At 37.2% G+C, this 21,057-nt stretch overlaps 1 protein-coding gene across 1 annotated transcript in view; it reads left to right on the plus strand.

Annotated features, from left to right (window-relative positions):
* The window catches only part of PKHD1L1 (PKHD1 like 1), a 1,597,738-nt gene that overhangs the window by 1,033,370 nt on the left and 543,311 nt on the right, over positions 1 to 21,057 (plus strand). The window contains exon 41 of the mRNA XM_044066249.1: positions 1,310 to 2,300. Within this exon, the coding sequence (XP_043922184.1) occupies positions 1,310 to 2,300 (991 nt within the window). The remainder of the gene's footprint in view (positions 1 to 1,309; positions 2,301 to 21,057) is intronic.

Genomic DNA, 21,057 nt, shown 5'->3' on the forward strand with positions numbered 1-21,057 from the left:
TTATTGAAAAGTGTGTGGCATATTTTACTCTAAATGAGATCAGTACGGGAATCGCAATAACAATCCGTTTAACTGGTAGATTATAAACTGTAAAGAATCTTTTCATAAAACTAGAGAAGCAGACAACATGATATGAATACTTGTCTAAGGTAGGCATTGCAAGCTTTGATGTAAAAAAAGGGAACATGCAAGGCAATGTTTAAAAGCTTGGAATAGTTAAGACAAAAGAATATAGTTTTATCTTTAAAATGCAGAGTATGTAATTCAAGTAAAATTATATTTTATGCTACTAAAAGTAATTTTAAATAATCAGTCTATAAAAATATATATAAAAAAACATCAAGTAATAACATAATCAGTTGTATTATTTAGATGAGAAAAGTGCCTGGATAAATTATATACCTGTGATGAGACAGTTAATGTGAAAGCAAGTAAAGTTTGGAACCTGAAAAATCTGAAAACACCCATTACTTTCAAAGCAGAGGCTGTCTTTATAAAATGCAAACTGAAGGTCAGACCAGAAACTTATGGATGTCCAGTGAATTCTATGAGTTTCTTTACATTAGGAAGAAACTAGCTTCCTTTTATCATGGAAGAGCATGCTGATGGTATTTCAGACCAGAATGCTCTGAGTCTCTTTTAGCTGTGAAGTAGAAACATTAAGCACCGCACCATCATATCATCACATTCACAGCTTCTTATTTTCATTTATTTATTTTTAGTTCTTTGTGTGATTTTTTTTGCAGTGTGCTTCTTCCGAAGGTATGGAATTGTCCGGTAGTACTCTTTTAGCTTAAGAACAATAGCAAATAATCTGCACTGAAATGAATTTCAGACACTCACCACTGTGTAAATAAAACTATGCTTTTTAATAAAAATCATGCCACTTTTATCACCAACATTATTTTTTTAGTAGTGGTCATCAAGGAATAAAAAGTTTCAGTCATCAATAACTTAGGGCAGTACTTTGTATAAGCTGTAATATTTGAACATCAGTATTGCATGGTAAATATAATTATGAGCAAAAAATGAAATTGGAGATCCAGTTATTATATGGTTTTCATTCTCAGCTACTGAATTAATCATGTTGTCATCCTAGTTAAAGCAGTATTTATTCTTTTGTGCAGTGTATATTTTAATATCCAAGAGTGTGTGTGTGTGCGCGCATGCGTGTGTGTGTGTGTGTGTGTGTGTGTGTGTGTGTGTGTGTGTGTGTGTGTGTGTGTGTTTAAATAGTACAGTTCTGAAGAAATAAAATAATAATAGTCAATATAGATAAAGTAATTTATTATCTTTTGTTTTCTTTTAGGTAACAATAGGAGGGTATCCTTGTATAGTAAATCAAAGCACAGATGTTTCAATTACCTGCAAGGTAGACCCTCAAGATATGATGAAAATTGGAATTGCAGAATTAGTTTCAGTAACTGTCCATAACCTGGGTGCTGCTGTTAATACTCTAACAAATGAGTTTGCTCGAAGGTTTGTTCTGCTCCCTAGCATTGATTATATTGATCCAGCTGTTGGCTCTACTACTGGAATGACTTCAGTGAACATATATGGATCTGGATTTGTGGGCAATATCAGTGACATAAGCATTAATATAGCCGGTATTCTGTGCAGTGTGGTCTCAGTTAATTACACACATATCCAGTGTAAAACTATGGTTTCCACCTCTGAACGTCGTGATCCAGTCATGGTTTTAGTACAGAATATTCCTGCAAAGTGCCTTGGATCTTGCAACTTCTGGTATTCTAACAGCATTATTCCTTCTGTAGAGACTGTTTTTCCTAGCACTTTAAGCAGTTTATCAACAGAAGTTCACATAACTGGAACTGGATTTGGGAATGACAGTTATAATGTAATCATTGCTGTAGGGGACTGGATTTTCTACCCCAGTGATATCACAGATAACAACATTACCTGCATGGTAGGGCCAGTGCCTGCAGGCACTTATCATCTCAGAGTTGTTGTAAAGAATAAAGGCTTGGCATTAGGAGCTCAGACCATTACTAGCCTTGCCGTAGCTTCACTGCAGCCATCCTCTGGAAGTATCAATGGTGGCACAACCTTACTTATCACTGGGAATGGATTTTTACAAGGCTTTACTTATGTGACTATTGGCACTACTCCATGTCTGCTTACCTCTGTTACACCTGGCGAAATTCATTGTATCACACCAGCTGGGCCTGAAGGACCCAAAGATGTAGTGATCTCTGTCAATACTGTCAGCTATCCAGTTCTGACATTCACACGCCTACCAGCTATGACACCCAATGTCACACATGTGACTCCTACATCAGGTATGTTAAAACATTTAAAGCTTTGAATTTTACATGTAGATATTTTAGAATTTTCAGTTATACATAGTGATAAATACTACCGCTAATTATCTTAATAAAACCTGGCAGACAGCTGATAAAGACCACAGCAATAGCACCTGAAATGATAGCATATGAAGACTGCTAGATCTATCAAGCAGTTGCATTCCCATAGCTAATGCACTGGTGCAGATTATACCTGATCTATGGATTACCTGCGTACCCACGATCCTTAATGCAAGAGGTCTCCCATCTTTTTATGCACTACTGCATTTCTCTTCTAGTCCTCACTAGCTTCACAGGAAGCTTTTTTTCTTGTAGAGTAATTTCTTCTTACAGTCAGATAAATCTGAGTACCGTGTAGTGAAGATGCTACCTTTCTCTAAATTTGCAAAAGAAAGGAGAAAGGCAGTCCTTGAGTATAAAAACCAAGTGGATCTATATCACAACGTCGAACTTATAAAAGTTTGTTCGTTGTAATATCGAACCCTACTGTCCGAAACCCAACAAAACCAAATGCACAGAACAGCGATTCTTTTCCCAGGGAAAAAAAATTGCTGTACAGTGACAAAAAAAAAAAAAAATTAACCTTAAACTTAAACTGAAGTACTCAATCCCCCCACACCACCTCTACTTAAATATACTAACTCTGAGATCGCAGCACAGTGGAGGAAATAGCAAAGCCCCAAAAATGGCCCACTGATTTTTTTTCCCTGGAGAAAAAAGTAGATGTGCCATGGCTTCACTATTTTCCACTTTCGGACTTTAGGCTTCGATATTACAACGTTCGAACTTGTTTTAGTTCAGCGTTGTAATATAGACCCAAACCAAGTATCTGCATTTTCTAGAAGTAACAGTAACCTCAAGCAAGATTATAATAAGTAGCAGGGGTGAGGACATTACCACATGAGGGGTGCTGGGCTTGTATCGCCATAAAGCATTCATTTTGGATATGTCCACTCACAATCATCTGATCCCAAATTTTGTACATTTGTGATGACAATTTTCTGACATACCTGTTTCTTTTATCACCAACTCACTCTCAAACTGGGAGGAAGTATTATAACAGTTAATACAGAATGGACCTTGTTTTGGTGTCTCCGTCCTACCTTCACATAACAGTTCCTGCAGTATCCATGGTCTCATGTAAGACCTTCATAGTCTTGTCACCCAGTTTCAGTGAAGTCATTTTCATGCAAGTGTATTCAAAAATAAATACAGAATACTTTTTTAAATTTTTCTACTTATCTACAGCTAGTAATTGTTAGATGAATTCTCCCTTTGTTTGTTGAAGATAATAAGTGTATGATGATTTGTATAAAAATGCTCTTTTCCCACAGTCTTAGTTAAATTTGTTTACCTGGTGACTTTATTCAGCACCTGTATTGTACTTGATCACACATTGTTTTTGTCAATTTATGTTGTCATCTCTGTATTTTTCACAACTCATCATTTAAATTGCAGTTCTTTAATTTGCCTGTGTCTTTCCTATACAAATTGCTGAACAGGTTTGCTTGTGGGAGACATTTGCCACCAGAGGATTTCCACACTTACTGCACCACCTGTTTAATGAATGAACATACTTACCTAGCTTTATAAGACAAGGATCCCACTACCAGTATGCTGGACACATATATAAACTAACCGTCATGACCTTGTCAATACTGATATGACTGTACTCCATTCGACACAACTCTGAAAGACTCAAACAGAATAATATTGCAATTCTCGATTGTCGAATGCAAGGGACAATTGCATTCTTATCAACAAAGATGTCACATTTATTTTACAAGGCCTTTACTAGAAAGAAATAATGATCTTGATAAAACATAAGGCAATACACTTAATTTCTCAACAAAGAGCAGTGTTCTTTCAGGTCTATTCCAGATCTCACAGTCCAAAATTCTTGAATAAAGAAGTTAAGAGGCATGATCAGGAGTGCTGGGATAGGGCAGAGAGCATTATACACCTACAGTACCTATGTGATATAGTCTTTGGATCTAGATAAGGGGGAGTTGCCATATGTGTGTGTAAATACATGTATCTTCTAATTAGCAGTGACTGTTGAAGTCACATGGTGCTACAGGCAGAGATTACGTCTGACATGGAGAGCACCTTGTGGGAATGACATCTCACCCGCACTACCAGGGTCTCACCAGCCTAGACATTCTCACCCTTGTAAGAGTGTTACCTCAGTTTGGAGAATAAGTGGAACATCTGTCACTCTGAAGAAGAGCAAATATTCATTAGGATGCTGGGAATGGAAGCTTATTAGTTAACAGGGCTAAAAAAAAATAGGAAACATAGTTGTATGGAGAAAATCAAGTTTAGGGTCAGTTTAGTATGGTGTGTTTATGGTGCCTGTATTCAAGCACCACTACAAGTAAAAAGGGAACATACATAGTAACAGACAAAGTAAAAGCTAAAACAATAAACATTAAGCAAGAGACAAATGTTTGTAGTAAAAGCATTATAAATACAAGATAAAAATAATATAATTCATTAATTAATTAGTAGAGTGCAGGTAATGTATACCAAAAAAAATGACTTTTGAAAAATTTTTTACACATGACAACACGGAGGAGGAAAAGTTACAAAGTTCTGGAGCCTGTAAATAGAAGGACCAGGTACCAGAGGTCTGAGGCGGCAGATTGGGCAACTTCAGTTGTGGCAGATCCAGAAATTTGGAAAGGGGGATAGTCGCAATCTGGTTAGTTGACTACCAAGGCGGAAGCAGAAAAGTGGAACACTAAGTTTGGTGGTTGTGAAAAGATCACCTTAAGAAGCTCTGACTTCTGGAAAGACATCAATTTACATTCAATTGCACATGATTTTGCTGTGGATATGGTAGTAGAAACAGGTAGCTCCTGTGTAGCACACAGCTTATGTACAGATAGGGTAATCTCTAGGATACATACCTGTCTCTCCAGCAGGTCCTATTTATATCACAGGCAAAGTTTAAGTCTTTAGAATGGGTAATTCTGGTGCTGTTTGTTTTGCGGATATGCTGGAGGTCCATCAGAGTGGGGTCTGACAATGCCCTGCATGTCAGGCATAGATCTCCCCTCAAAAGCCTGTAGGAGACAGAATACAGGGATAGAGCCTTGAGGCAGTCTGCATAGGACATTTTACTTAAGCCCTGTATTCTTTTAGTGAGGACCTTCTGTGGATGCTCCAATTGTTGAATATGCCTGGTTAAATACATACCAAAGGGGGTTATTGTAGTCAACAGGTCTTAAGATTGCTGAATACAGTGCTACAATCACTTCCTTGGACTTGGATGCCATACCTTTGTTTATAAGTTGCGCAACATAGAATGATTTCCTCACTACTATAGGCACGTGATAGTCAAAGGCAAGATTGCTATCTATGTCTGTAGCTAAGTCCCTGACTACTGGGTCCACTGTAAGGGGTGTGTTGCCAATAAGATAGTTGCCAGAGGTGGATGACTTTGCAAAGGATGCTGTTATGCATTTCTTGGCATTTAGTTTTAGTCCATGGCTCTGACACCAGTTGTTTGTCTGTGTCAGCCCCTCCTGGGGAACATTTGTGTCAGTGTGGGATTCAATGACAGCTCCTAATTTGCAATCATCTGCAAATTTAGTCAGCCAGAGACCACTAACATTGGCCTTGACTTCAGAGAAGTAAATGCCAAAAAGAGCGGTCCAAGAACAGATCCCTGAGGGACTCCTCTTGTGACTGGCCTCGTTGTAAAGGTGGACTCCATTTCTTACTTATTGGGTCCTGTCTGTGAGACAGTTGGCTATCCACTGGGTGACATATGAGTTTGTACCTAACCTTTTGAGTTTGTCAACAATGCCTGAGTGGCATATTGTGTCAAATGTCTTGGCCAGGTCAAGGTAGGCAATGTGAACCATTTTGCCCTCACCCATTGCTTTGGTGACCTCAAAGAAGTCCTCTAGGTTGAGTAGACATGATCTGCCCTTGACAAAACTAAATGGGCTAGGATCCAGTGTCTAGAGCTTTACTATATTACTGTCGATCATTTCTATGATAATTCTTGCCATGGCCTTACATATAAGACTAGTGAGACTTATTGGTCTAGTTTCCAGGGTCTGTAGATGGCCCACCATTGTGCAACGGGATGCCTGTTGCTGTTTTCCATTCATCCAGCACGAAGCCTGTTTGGAGGCTATAGTTAAATAGTAATTCCAGAGGCTCTGATAGGTCAAGTTTCATGCTGTTTAGAAGGCATCCTGGGATATTGTCTGGACCCACTGATGCAGTGATCTTGGCCTTAGAGAGAGCATTAAAGACCTGTTCCCTAGTAGTTGTATTAGATGGTATTTCTGAGAGAAGATTGAGGGGGAGAGAGGGGTAAAGTTGGAGCTGAATTTATCGTCCAGTATGTTTGCTATATCTTCTGACTCAATCATCTAATGAAACAGTTTACACCATTAGCAGCAACAGTTCAGTGCCTGGGCAGATGCATCATTAATACTTACCACCCACATAAATCAACAAATGAAAGCAGGCTATGCCATAAAACACATTTTTAGCCAAGAAAGCAAAATAAAATTATTGCCCAATATGTCATACTATCAAACCTTTCCCCGGCCCATTCTCTCTGCTATGCATTCCAATGGGTGCCGTCAAACAATTCAAAACTGAATCTGTATGTTAAATGCACTCCCAAATGCCTTCTTCTTCTTTTGGCTGCTCCCGTTAGGGGTCACCACAGCAGATCAGCTGTTTCCATTTCTTCCTGTCCTCTGCATCTTGCTCTGTCACACCAACCACCTGCATGTCCTCTCTCACCACATCCATAAACCTTATCTTAGGCCTTCCTCTTTTCCTGTTACCTGGCAGATTCATCCTTAGCATCTTTTTCCCAATATACTCTGCATCCCTCCTCAGCACATGTCCAAACCAACGTAATCTTGCCTCTCTGGCTTTGCTAACAAACCTTCCAACCTGGGATGACCCTCTAATATACTTATTCCTAATCCTGTCCATCCTCATCACACCCAGTGCAAATCTTAACATCTTCAACTCTGCCATGTCAAGCTCTGACCCCTGCCTTTTTGTCAATGCCACTGTCTCCAACCCATATAACGTAGCTGGTCTCACTACCCTCTTGCAGACCTTCCCTTTAACTCTTACTGGTACTCGTCTGTCACAAATCACTCCTGACACTCTTCTCCATCCACTCTATCCTGCCTGTACTCTCTTCTTCACCTCTCTTCCACATTCACCATTACTCTGAACTATTGATCCCAAGTATTTAAACTCATCCACCTTCACCACCCCTACTCCCTGCATCCTCACCATTCCTCTATCCTCCCTCTCATTTACACACATATATTCTGTCTTTGTCCTGCTGACCATGATTCTTCTTCTGTCTCCAGGGTCTCCTCCACCTGTTCCCTACTCTCACTGCAGATCACAATGTCATCGGCAAACATCATAGTCCATGGGGACTCCTGTCTGATCTTGCCTGTCAACTTGTCCATCAAGATTGCAAATAAGAAAGGGCTCAGAGCTGATCCTTGATGTAATCTCACCTCCACCTTAAAAGCATCCGTCACTCCCACCGCAGACCTCACTGCTGTCACACTACCCTCATACATATCCTGTATCACTCCCAAATGCCTAACAATCATAAAATGAATACCAATCACTGATTAAGCTTCTATCAATCCTCATATGCAAACCTCCTGCTCCATAACTATCTTTCAGCTCTCTCTTCTGCATTATCATAGACAAGGTCAGAAACTCATTTAAAGCCACAACATGTTCACCTCAGACATACCATTCATCACATAAGGGTATACCACCACTGAAGCATTCCGTATTTCTTACTTTGTATAGTAAATGTACTCCCAAATACCTAAGTACCACAAATGATTAGCAGTCACTGATTAGGCTCCTATCAACTCACATATACAACCACTTTTTCCATTACTACTGCGCGGCACTCACCTCTGCATTATCCAAAAAAAAAAAGGTCCAACCTATTTTGGCTCTAAATAAAACTTAATTTAATTAACACTGTGGTCAGATTTTGACTGCAGTTATGAAGTCTCTCAATAGGTAGTTTAGCCCAAACAAAAATGTCAAACTATGTATTTTCTTATTCAGTTATGAATTTAAAATTCTCTGTTCAGAAAACAAGGACCATCATGTCTGCAAATTCCCTGCTGAGAGAAAAATAGGGAGACACATTTACATTCATAAACATATAAAGCGCTGTCATTTTTGGGCTTCTATACAAATATCTGACACATTCTTCTACAATACTATAGCACCTTAATAATTTAACCAAAAGCATTTTACTTTGGCTATCTGACCTTAGTGACATTTGTTTTTAACTTACCTCCTATATATTGAACTTTGTTTACTCTATAAAAAAGAACAATAAGGATCAGCACATTTCTTCACAGTGCCACACCCTGTTACCCTTGCTGGTACCAATAAACTGCTGGACCAAACTGATACAGAGATCAAGGGGTAAAAAGGAATACACTCGAAACATGATAGATCATAAACTTTGCTACCAGCATTCACCCTGCCTCACGACAAGCATCCTACTCAGCTTTACTGGTTTAAGCAATACCTAGAGGTGCGCAGTAGAAAATTCACAACACACAACTGGAATATTTTAATACAGCTCATGATTTGCGCCTCAGTGAAGCGTTAATTGCTTGAATATCTACCTGATGGATGGAATTCAAGCTGGACATGTAACAGTATAGGGAGAAGTAAGGAAATCACTATCTGCATTAAGAAGGAGAAAACTGTACCACTTCTTTGGTGCCTTGAAAATTGGTAATTCAATAAAAGCAAAGTACCTCAATGTGGATCACTCCCTCACACTCGAAGAGTAGTTTCAAAGTCATTTGTCTGACTGGTATATTTTAAAATTAGAAGTCCAAAAAATGAAATCCAGCACAAGGGAAAGATGAAAATCTTAGAAATTTATTGTGGCAAGCTCCATAAATAAAAATCCACAGCAAATCGGTTTCGGCTGAAAGTTCAAGCCTTCTTCAGTGCAACAAAATATATTCATTAGAGCAGACCCTAATTCCTGCTTATATATATGCACAGATTAGCCAAAAAGGCTTAATATCTTAATTGGAGTGATTCATCAGTCAGTCAAACAATCCAAAGCAAAAATTAGCTTAACTCATTCAGGCCTGGTTTAAATAGAGCACCTAGCCTGATTATCCAGGAAGATTCCTTGTTATTTAATATATTATGCCATCCAGCTTTGGATATCCTGTTCATTTGTATTTTGTCTATGATAGTAAAAGTGAATTTAGCAGTTTTATCTGTTAAGGTGTGTTTGTAAAGAGCGTTTGAGATTCTTTTATTTCTGATTTCACTTAGATGTTCACTGATACAGTGTCTAAAAGGTCTGGACATTTGTCCAACATAAAATGAAGAACAGATACAAGTGGCTAAATAGATAATCCAATCGCTGCTGCAATTGCCAAAACATCTTATTTGGTAAAGTTTAGATATGTTGCAACTAGTAAATTCCTTGGTTTGAATTATGTGTGAACAAGCACTACAATGACCACAAGGAACACAACCTAATAATGTATCACCAAATGGAGTTTTCTGTAGAGTAATGAGTGGATTATTAAGTTTGTAATGAGTTAAGTGTGAATTGATTGTTCTGCCTCTACGATAAGAAAATAAACATCTAGAGTTAAGTATCCTGTTCAATTGGTCATCGGCAAGCAAAATGTCCCACTGATTATTGATAATGTTTTTGAACCTATAGGTATTGGCTCCAAAGGTGGTTATTAGCCTAATGGGTTGTGATTTCTGTGTGCTATCATGACTAGTTCTATCCTTATATTCTAAAAGTTGAGATCTATATATTTGGTCCACCTGGGTTATTGTCCGAGAAATACAATCCTCATGATATCCTCTGGTAAGCAACCTGTTGGTTAGATCCTGTTGGCATGCTTGAAGACTTTGTTCGAAGGAACATGTACGTTTAGTGCATAGATATTGTGACTTTGGAATGTTGTTGATGATGTGGCGAGTGTGATGACTAGAGGCATGTAATAAGGTATTATATTCTGGAAATTTCCTATGTACCCGAGTCTCTAAAGTGTGATCTTCCTGTCTGGTAATGGTGACATCCAGAAATATAATTTGATGGTACTCAATATGTAATGCAAACTGAATGCCCCATTTGTTCTCATTAAGATATTGGATAAATTCATGCACATATGATTGGTCCCCCCGCCACACCATCCAACAATCATCCAAAAATGTCTCCAAATATCTAGCTGATCAAAAAAAAGATTGCGACTATCAGCATATATTACCTGATCCACAAAAAGCCCATAAACAAATCAACATAAATAGGAGCAAAAGATGCTGCCATTGCTGTGCCACAAACCTGCCAATATGATTTACCTTGGAAATAAAAAACGTTTTTAGTTAATACATGTTCAGTTAAGGATATAAGGAGTGTGTTGAAACCAGGGGTGTATAATTGTGATTTTTCCAGCCAATATTGAATGGCCTGTAGTCCAGCCTAATGTGGTATGCTTGTATAAAGAGAAGTGACATCAAGTGTACATAAATACCAGTCTGGTTCCAATTGCGCATCCTGAATAATGTTAAGAAATTGGGTAGGATCTTTTAGCCTAGACTTAACCTTAGATAGTAAAGGCTGCAAATATTCAGTAAGGAAGGCAGATAAAGATTCAGTCAAAGATCCCTTCCCTGACACAATAGGTAATCCCTGAGGACAGGTGGAATTTTTGTGCATCTTGGGAAGTAGGTATAAATATTGGGATATGGGATCTGACACCTTGAGTTCACACAACTCATTACAAACGTTATAATCCACCCATTACTCTACAGAAAACTCCATTTGGTGATACATTATTAGGTTGTGTTCCTTGTGGTCATTGTAGTGCTTGTTCACACATATTTCAAACCAAGGAATTTACTAGTTGCAACACATCTAAACTTTACCAAATAAGATGTTTTGGCAATTGCAGCAGCGATTGGATTATCTATTTAGCCACTTGTATCTGTTCTTCATTTTATGTTGGACAAATGTCCAGACCTTTTAGACACCGTATAAGTGAACATCTAAGTGAAATTAGAAATAAAAGAATTTCAAATGCCCTTTACAAACACACCTTAACACATAAAACTGCTAAATTCACTTTTACTATCATAGACAAAATACAAATGAACAGGATATCCAAAGCTGGATGGCATAATATATTAAATAACAAGGAATCTTCCTGGATAATCAGGCTAGGTGCTCTATTTAAACCAGGCCTGAATGAGTTAAGCTAATTTTTGCTTTGGATTGTTTGACTGACTGATGAATCACTCCAATTAAGATATTAAGCCTTTTTGGCTAATCTGTGCATATATATATATATATATATATATATATATATATATATATATCTATAAGCAGGAATTAGTATCTGCTCTAATGAATATATTTTGTTGCACTGAAGAAGGCTTGAACTTTCAACCGAAACCAGTTTGCTGTGGATTTTTATTTATGCAGCTTGCCACAATAAATTTCTAAGATTTTCATCTTTCCCTTGTGCTGGATTTAATTTTTTGGACTTCTGGTTACTATGGTTTAATCCGTGCACTCAGTCTACCCTGCATATCTTTGGTTCATTCTGTTGATATTTTAAAATTAACTAGATTGTCTTCTGGAAGGTTAACTAAACATTTACTCAAGTTGAGTCTCAACAATATGACAGTTCTCACCAATGCACCTAAATTCAATGGAGATGCAGTTGGAGGATGATCGTTATTAAAAAAAAAAAAAAATCATGTGAGTGCAATCTCCAATCACATCTCCGATGTATTAGGCCCATTGGTGACAGGAGTCAAGGTTCTTTGGGAAGACGCACCTGATTTAAAAACAAAAAAATTTAAAAAGGGACTGGCACGCACCCCTGCACCCATGCCTAAATCTACTACTGTTCAACAAACAACCCCATGAAAGAGAAATGTATGGGCTTAGTTGAGCAGTAGGAAACTACAAGCTTCTACAGAGAATATTCAGTTTTTAGGTAATGTATGTTCTTCAGGAAAAAGTGTTAACCCACAAGAAAAAATAAGAAATATTGGAATCCTTTTAACAGTTGCAGCAGAAAGAGATTACCACAGTAAAATAATGCTTCAGAGTTCTGTGATGCATGTTTTCCATAACTACAGGTCTACTTGCCAGTATGTTCATCAGAAGGGTCTGCTGAAGCCACAGATTCATGAGTGACCAGTTTAGCTACCTTCTTCCACTGAGAAGTTCTGTTAGATTGTAGTGTCAGTGGCACAACAGGTAGCATACTCACATTTGGTGCAGAAAGCTCTGGGTTTTGTTCCCACATCAATAGCTGACACTGCAGGGCAGAATAAAATGAGGTGCAGCACTCCTGAGTATACAGGCTTTTGGATGAGATGTTCAGCCAAGGCTACATCTGGTTGACTTGGTGGTAGCTGGGTGGATACAAAAGATCCCACTGCACCTGTAGAAAGGAGTAGGTGTTGCTTTATTATATGAACACTTTTCTTTCTTTCATTAATTATGCATGTATTATATTTACACTTTATATCATACTTTATATATTACAATAAAGCAATTTACATGTTTATCTTTCTAAATACAAGTAAACCCTTTATACATCACAATAAAGCACTTTACATGTTCCTAAAGACATGTAAAACCCATTTCATCCTCCCATCCTTTCCACCATAACCATTTCTTAATATCACATATTAAGTCATCATCATTTTTTCTTTTATTATACAGCAACTCTAACATCTTCTTTTAGTGCACAGTGGACTAATGGATAAGACACTGGCCTTCTCAGCCAGGGATTGTGCGTTCATGTCCTATCTGAGGTGGTATAATCTCTTTTGAAGTGTCAGTGGCACAACAGGTAGTACACTCGCCTTTGGTACAGAAGGCAATGCGTTCTATTCCCACACCAGGTAGATCGATTATTGACACTGCAGTGCAGCATAAGGGGGTACTGCACTCCTGAGTATGCCATCCTTCAGATGAGATGTTAAACTGAGGCGCCTTCTGCTTGAGTTTGTGGTAACCTATTCAAAAGAATAGGGAAGTTCCTCAATGCCCTAGCCAAATGTCCACTACTAGTATAAATACCACTACAATTAGCCTAGTGGGACTAACTCAGTTAACAAAGGGTAAATAAATAAAATAAATTGCCTGTTCCATAAAACACAAATATCAGTAAATAAAATTTTATTCCATTTTTCAATTTATTTCTCACTACCAACATTATATTTCCCAATTAACACAATGTCCGTATCAATATTTTTAAATACTTTTCAGTGATAAAGATCTTTGAATAATGTCTAAAAACCTTCATTTTTCTTACAATCCAAAAACAATGTTGCAAAGTCTCTTTAGTATTACAGCTATTACATATTCTTTATTCTTTCATTTTATATTTCATGTAACTTTTTCATTGGCAGTTTGTCCAATAATAAACACCACAGAAAATCACTTTTTTCAAAAAAAAGAGAGAGATTCAAATCTTTCCTGCCTTTTTCTTATTGCTTTCTTGTATCCAGCCCCTACCATTTTTCCAAAGATCAGTATAATAGTTCAGTTTCCTTATTTTTTTATACTATTCTTTTCTTTCCATCTCTACTTCATTTATATAATTTCTCCATGTCGCTATTTCACTTTCATATTCCTTCTCTTTTAAACCTTTTGTTTCTCTTTACCTTTTTTACCTCTACCCATCCACATACCTTTATAGTTTTCAAATAAAAACATTCTAGTATTGTCTTTTCAGAAACTTTTTAACACCCAAAATAAATCTATTAATGCTAAGAAAACAAGTGGATTTATTGAATTCAAACTCTTTTTCTGTACATTATAAACTATCCCTCTTTTGATCGGATTCAAGCTTGTTCCCCATAGAAAACCAAAAAGATAACTGATAATTCAGTTTCCATACAGCTTGGAAACATGTACAGACCACCTAAATATGTTAACTTCCTTAAGATATACGTGTTTAACATGTATATACTTTTTTTAGGAACAATTGAAACACCCTCCACCAATCTGTCAACTTTCATATTTCTACAACTTCTCTCTATTGTTCTATTACTACTTGTTCCCTTCTAAGCATAACCCCAAGAATACTGATTTCCATTGTGTTAAAAGAAACTCTTGCCATTCTTACATCTCTAAAACCCTTAATTTTTATTTATTTAACTGTAATCCTACTGTACCTAAAATTTGTTCTGTAAATTCTCCCTTCATCCAGTGTTTGTTTTTGGCTACTAAGACCAAATTATGTGCATGGGTTAATATTAATGGTACCCTTATTCCTGCCTTAACTTTCCATCTACCATCTTCTAACCTTGCTCTACATGTTGGCATAGCTGCAGTCATTACTGTCACAAAAAGCACATGTTCAATAGACAACCTTGCTTTACCCCCCCTTACATTTTTATATTTTTGTACCCATCCATTCACCATCAAAGACACACAAAAAGTTTCATAAATTGTCCTCATTATCCACATATATTTTTTCTACCTCATATTCTTTTAAAATGTTCAACATTTCCCTATGATGAATACTATCACATGCCTTAGTCACATGACATACTCTACTTTTCCTTTTCCTCCCCCATTATCTATATACTCAACTACTTCTTTAAGCCCCACTAGCATTTCATCTGCTCTTTTACCTTTACCCCCATACATCCCTTCATCCAGTTCTTCTTAAATGACACCAATCATTCTTTTTTTGTGCTAATGCAAATGTCACAAAAATTATTTCTCAGAAATGTTCAGTTTTTGGTATGCATTAATGCCCTGACATCAGACAAACTGAATCCAAAGGGCATAACAACATTGTGTAGAACACAGTACCTGTTTAGTTGCTGTTCATACTTTGTTTTCACCTGCGCAACAGGCATTTTCCTCTAGCTTGCAGCAGTACCAGTCTTGTCTCCTCTGAACCTGCACATCCCTTTCTTTCTGTAGTCTTTCACTGGAACCTGCAACTGCTGCTACAGAAGTCTTTACTCTGGAAACACGTATCTCTCTCTCTCTCTCTCTCTCTCTCTCTTTCTGTCTTTACTGCTCTCTGTTCCATGTTCCTGAAGCCCAACATAGAGCACACTCTTAAAATCAGTTACTCTACTGGTCAGATGTGCCATCTCTGTATCCACATCATCATTTACAGCATCCTTCAGTCTCTCTGTCTTCTTCTCAATGCCAGATATTTTGTCTTTTACCACACTCCACTGCATGGCCTCCAATTTTTCTGGTTCTGCTTCTTCTATAATTTTTTGTAAAACAGAGTCATCCAGGCACCCTAATGCCACAATATTCACATCCAAAACATCTTTGTCCTTCTGAATTGTAGTTCCTTTTTTTTTCTTTCTCCAGCTAATCTCCACTTACAGCCTTAAATTCAGATTTAAGCAGTAACCAATGAGTGGATGCAGGTATAGGAGGATGTTCTTCATCTCACATTGCTGCAGTCCTTACACTTGAGTAGTCCGCTGTCCTCGGTCGGCCCGAATATCAAAGTATAAGGCTGACGTCGGTCAAGGCGCATTTGACTGACATCAGGACGTCAGGGTACAAATGCGCATGACCGACGTCATATCCTCAGTCTTTTGCGCATGGTCGATGCAGAAGCAGTATTGCAAGTGCCGGTTGGCGTTCTGAAATTTTTCGATTTCGGAGTTTCAGACCGAGTCAAAGTTGGCTAAGTACCCCGTTGGGGAATATTTTAGTTTTTTCTTGCCTCAGTGGTTTACCGGATGTCAGAAAAAGTGAATAATTGTATTTCTTGTGGGAAACAGATACCGCATAGAGACTATCATACTTTGTGTATTCCTTGTTTAGGGCCTGAGCACGACGTTGTTGGGTGTCGCTCTTGTGCTAGATTCAATAAGCGCACTATAAAGAGGAGATTAGATTGTGCCAGGTTAGTCTTCGGGAAGCGGTGCAATTATAAAATGCCGTCGGATGCTCCGACGCCTGCTTCTTCAAGAAGCGCCAAGGACAAAGATGTTCACTGATACAGTGTCTAAAAGGTCTGGACATTTGTCCAACATAAAATGAAGAACAGATACAAGTGGCTAAATAGATAATCCAATCGCTGCTGCAATTGCCAAAACATCTTATTTGGTAAAGTTTAGATATGTTGCAACTAGTAAATTCCTTGGTTTGAATTATGTGTGAACAAGCACTACAATGACCACAAGGAACACAACCTAATAATGTATCACCAAATGGAGTTTTCTGTAGAGTAATGAGTGGATTATTAAGTTTGTAATGAGTTAAGTGTGAATTGATTGTTCTGCCTCTCGATAAGAAAATAAACATCTAGAGTTAAGTATCCTGTTCAATTGGTCATCGGCAAGCAAAATGTCCCAATGATTATTGATAATGTTTTGAACCTATAGGTATTGGCTCCAAAGGTGGTTATTAGCCTAATGGGTTGTGATTTCTGTGTGCTATCATGACTAGTTCTATCCTTATATTCTAAAAGTTGAGATCTATATATTTGGTCCACCTGGGTTATTGTCCGAGAAATACAATCCTCATGATATCCTCTGGTAAGCAACCTGTTGGTTAGATCCTGTTGGCATGCTTGAAGACTTTGTTCGAAGGAACATGTCGTTTAGTGCATAGATATTGTGACTTTGGAATGTTGTTGATGATGTGGCGAGTGTGATGACTAGAGGCATGTAATAAGGTATTATATTCTGGAAATTTCCTATGTACCCGAGTCTCTAAAGTGTGATCTTCCTGTCTGGTAATGGTGACATCCAGAAATATAATTTGATGGTACTCAATATGTAATGCAAACTGAATGCCCCATTTGTTCTCATTAAGATATTGGATAAATTCATGCACATATGATTGGTCCCCCCGCCACACCATCCAACAATCATCCAAAAATGTCTCCAAATATCTAGCTGATCAAAAAAAAGATTGCGACTATCAGCATATATTACCTGATCCACAAAAAGCCCATAAACAAATCAACATAAATAGGAGCAAAAGATGCTGCCATTGCTGTGCCACAAACCTGCCAATATGATTTACCTTGGAAATAAAAACGTTTTTAGTTAATACATGTTCAGTTAAGGATATAAGGAGTGTGTTGAAACCAGGGGTGTATAATTGTGATTTTCCAGCCAATATTGAATGGCCTGTAGTCCAGCCTAATGTGGTATGCTTGTATAAAGAGAAGTGACATCAAGTGTACATAAATACCAGTCTGGTTCCAATTGCGCATCCTGAATAATGTTAAGAAATTGGGTAGGATCTTTTAGCCTAGACTTAACCTTAGATAGTAAAGGCTGCAAATATTCAGTAAGGAAGGCAGATAAAGATTCAGTCAAAGATCCCTTCCTGACACAATAGGTAATCCCTGAGGATAGGTGGAATTTTTGTGCATCTTGGGAAGTAGGTATAAATATTGGGATATGGGATCTGACACCTTGAGTTCACACAACTCATTACAAACGTTATAATCCACCCATTACTCTACAGAAAACTCCATTTGGTGATACATTATTAGGTTGTGTTCCTTGTGGTCATTGTAGTGCTTGTTCACACATATTTCAAACCAAGGAATTTACTAGTTGCAACACATCTAAACTTTACCAAATAAGATGTTTTGGCAATTGCAGCAGCGATTGGATTATCTATTTAGCCACTTGTATCTGTTCTTCATTTTATGTTGGACAAATGTCCAGACCTTTTAGACACCGTATAAGTGAACATCTAAGTGAAATTAGAAATAAAAGAATTTCAAATGCCCTTTACAAACACACCTTAACACATAAAACTGCTAAATTCACTTTTACTATCATAGACAAAATACAAATGAACAGGATATCCAAAGCTGGATGGCATAATATATTAAATAACAAGGAATCTTCCTGGATAATCAGGCTAGGTGCTCTATTTAAACCAGGCCTGAATGAGTTAAGCTAATTTTTGCTTTGGATTGTTTGACTGACTGATGAATCACTCCAATTAAGATATTAAGCCTTTTTGGCTAATCTGTGCATATATATATATATATATATATATATATATATATCTATATCTATAAGCAGGAATTAGTATCTGCTCTAATGAATATATTTTGTTGCACTGAAGAAGGCTTGAACTTTCAACCGAAACCAGTTTGCTGTGGATTTTTATTTATGCAGCTTGCCACAATAAATTTCTAAGATTTTCATCTTTCCCTTGTGCTGGATTTAATTTTTTGGACTTCTGGTTACTATGGTTTAATCCGTGCACTCAGTCTACCCTGCATATCTTTGGTTCATTCTGTTGATATTTTAAAATTAACTAGATTGTCTTCTGGAAGGTTAACTAAACATTTACTCAAGTTGAGTCTCAACAATATGACAGTTCTCACCAATGCACCTAAATTCAATGGAGATGCAGTTGGAGGATGATCGTTATTAAAAAAAAAAAAAAAATCATGTGAGTGCAATCTCCAATCACATCTCCGATGTATTAGGCCCATTGGTGACAGGAGTCAAGGTTCTTTGGGAAGACGCACCTGATTTAAAAACAAAAAAATTTAAAAAGGGACTGGCACGCACCCCTGCACCCATGCCTAAATCTACTACTGTTCAACAAACAACCCCATGAAAGAGAAATGTATGGGCTTAGTTGAGCAGTAGGAAACTACAAGCTTCTACAGAGAATATTCAGTTTTTAGGTAATGTATGTTCTTCAGGAAAAAGTGTTAACCCACAAGAAAAAATAAGAAATATTGGAATCCTTTTAACAGTTTCAGCAGAAAGAGATTACCACAGTAAAATAATGCTTCAGAGTTCTGTGATGCATGTTTTCCATAACTACAGGTCTACTTACCAGTATGTTCATCAGAAGGGCCTGCTGAAGCCACAGATTCATGAGTGACCAGTTTAGCTACCTTCTTCCACTGAGAAGTTCTGTTAGATTGTAGTGTCAGTGGCACAACAGGTAGCATACTCACATTTGGTGCAGAAAGCTCTGGGTTTTGTTCCCACATCAATAGCTGACACTGCAGGGCAGAATAAAATGAGGTGCAGCACTCCTGAGTATACAGGCTTTTGGATGAGATGTTCAGCCAAGGCTACATCTGGTTGACTTGGTGGTAGCTGGGTGGATACAAAAGATCCCACTGCACCTGTAGAAAGGAGTAGGTGTTGCTTTATTATATGAACACTTTTCTTTCTTTCATTAATTATGCATGTATTATATTTACACTTTATATCATACTTTATATATTACAATAAAGCAATTTACATGTTTATCTTCCTAAATACAAGTAAACCCTTTATACATCACAATAAAGCACTTTACATGTTCCTAAAGACATGTAAAACCCATTTCATCCTCCCATCCTTTCCACCATAACCATTTCTTAATATCACATATTAAGTCATCATCATTTTTTCTTTTATTATACAGCAACTCTAACATCTTCTTTTAGTGCACAGTGGACTAATGGATAAGACACTGGCCTTCTCAGCCAGGGATTGTGCGTTCATGTCCTATCTGAGGTGGTATAATCTCTTTTGAAGTGTCAGTGGCACAACAGGTAGTACACTCGCCTTTGGTACAGAAGGCAATGCGTTCTATTCCCACACCAGGTAGATCGATTATTGACACTGCAGTGCAGCATAAGGGGGTACTGCACTCCTGAGTATGCCATCCTTCAGATGAGATGTTAAACTGAGGCGCCTTCTGCTTGAGTTTGTGGTAACCTATTCAAAAGAATAGGGAAGTTCCTCAATGCCCTAGCCAAATGTCCACTACTAGTATAAATACCACTACAATTAGCCTAGTGGGACTAACTCAGTTAACAAAGGGTAAATAAATAAAATAAATTGCCTGTTCCATAAAACACAAATATCAGTAAATAAAATTTTATTCCATTTTTCAATTTATTTCTCACTACCAACATTATATTTCCCAATTAACACAATGTCCGTATCAATATTTTTAAATACTTTTCAGTGATAAAGATCTTTGAATAATGTCTAAAAACCTTCATTTTTCTTACAATCCAAAAACAATGTTGCAAAGTCTCTTTAGTATTACAGCTATTACATATTCTTTATTCTTTCATTTTATATTTCATGTAATTTTTCATTGGCAGTTTGTCCAATAATAAACACCACAGAAAATCATTTTTTTCAAAAAAAAGAGAGAGATTCAAATCTTTCCTGCCTTTTTCTTATTGCTTTCTTGCATCCAGCCCCTACCATTTTTCCAAAGATCAGTATAATAGTTCAGTTTCCTTATTTTTTTATACTATTCTTTTCTTTCCATCTCTACTTCATTTATATAATTTCTCCATGTCGCTATTTCACTTTCATATTCCTTCTCTTTTAAACCTTTTGTTTCTCTTTACCTTTTTTACCTCCACATACCTTTATAGTTTTCAAATAAAAACATTCTAGTATTGTCTTTTCAGAAACTTTTTAACACCCAAAATAAATCTATTGATGCTAAGAAAACAAGTGGATTTATTGAATTCAAACTCTTTTTCTGTACATTATAAACTATCCCTCTTTTGATCGGATTCAAGCTTGTTCCCCATAGAAAACCAAAAAGATAACTGATAATTCAGTTTCCATACAGCTTGGAAACATGTACAGACCACCTAAATATGTTAACTTCCTTAAGATATACGTGTTTAACATGTATATACTTTTTTTAGAAACAATTGAAACACCCTCCACCAATCTG

This window comes from Protopterus annectens, chromosome 3.part1 (assembly GCF_019279795.1).
Source record: "Protopterus annectens isolate FY-2018-M chromosome 3.part1, PAN1.0, whole genome shotgun sequence".
NCBI lineage: Eukaryota > Metazoa > Chordata > Ceratodontiformes > Protopteridae > Protopterus > Protopterus annectens.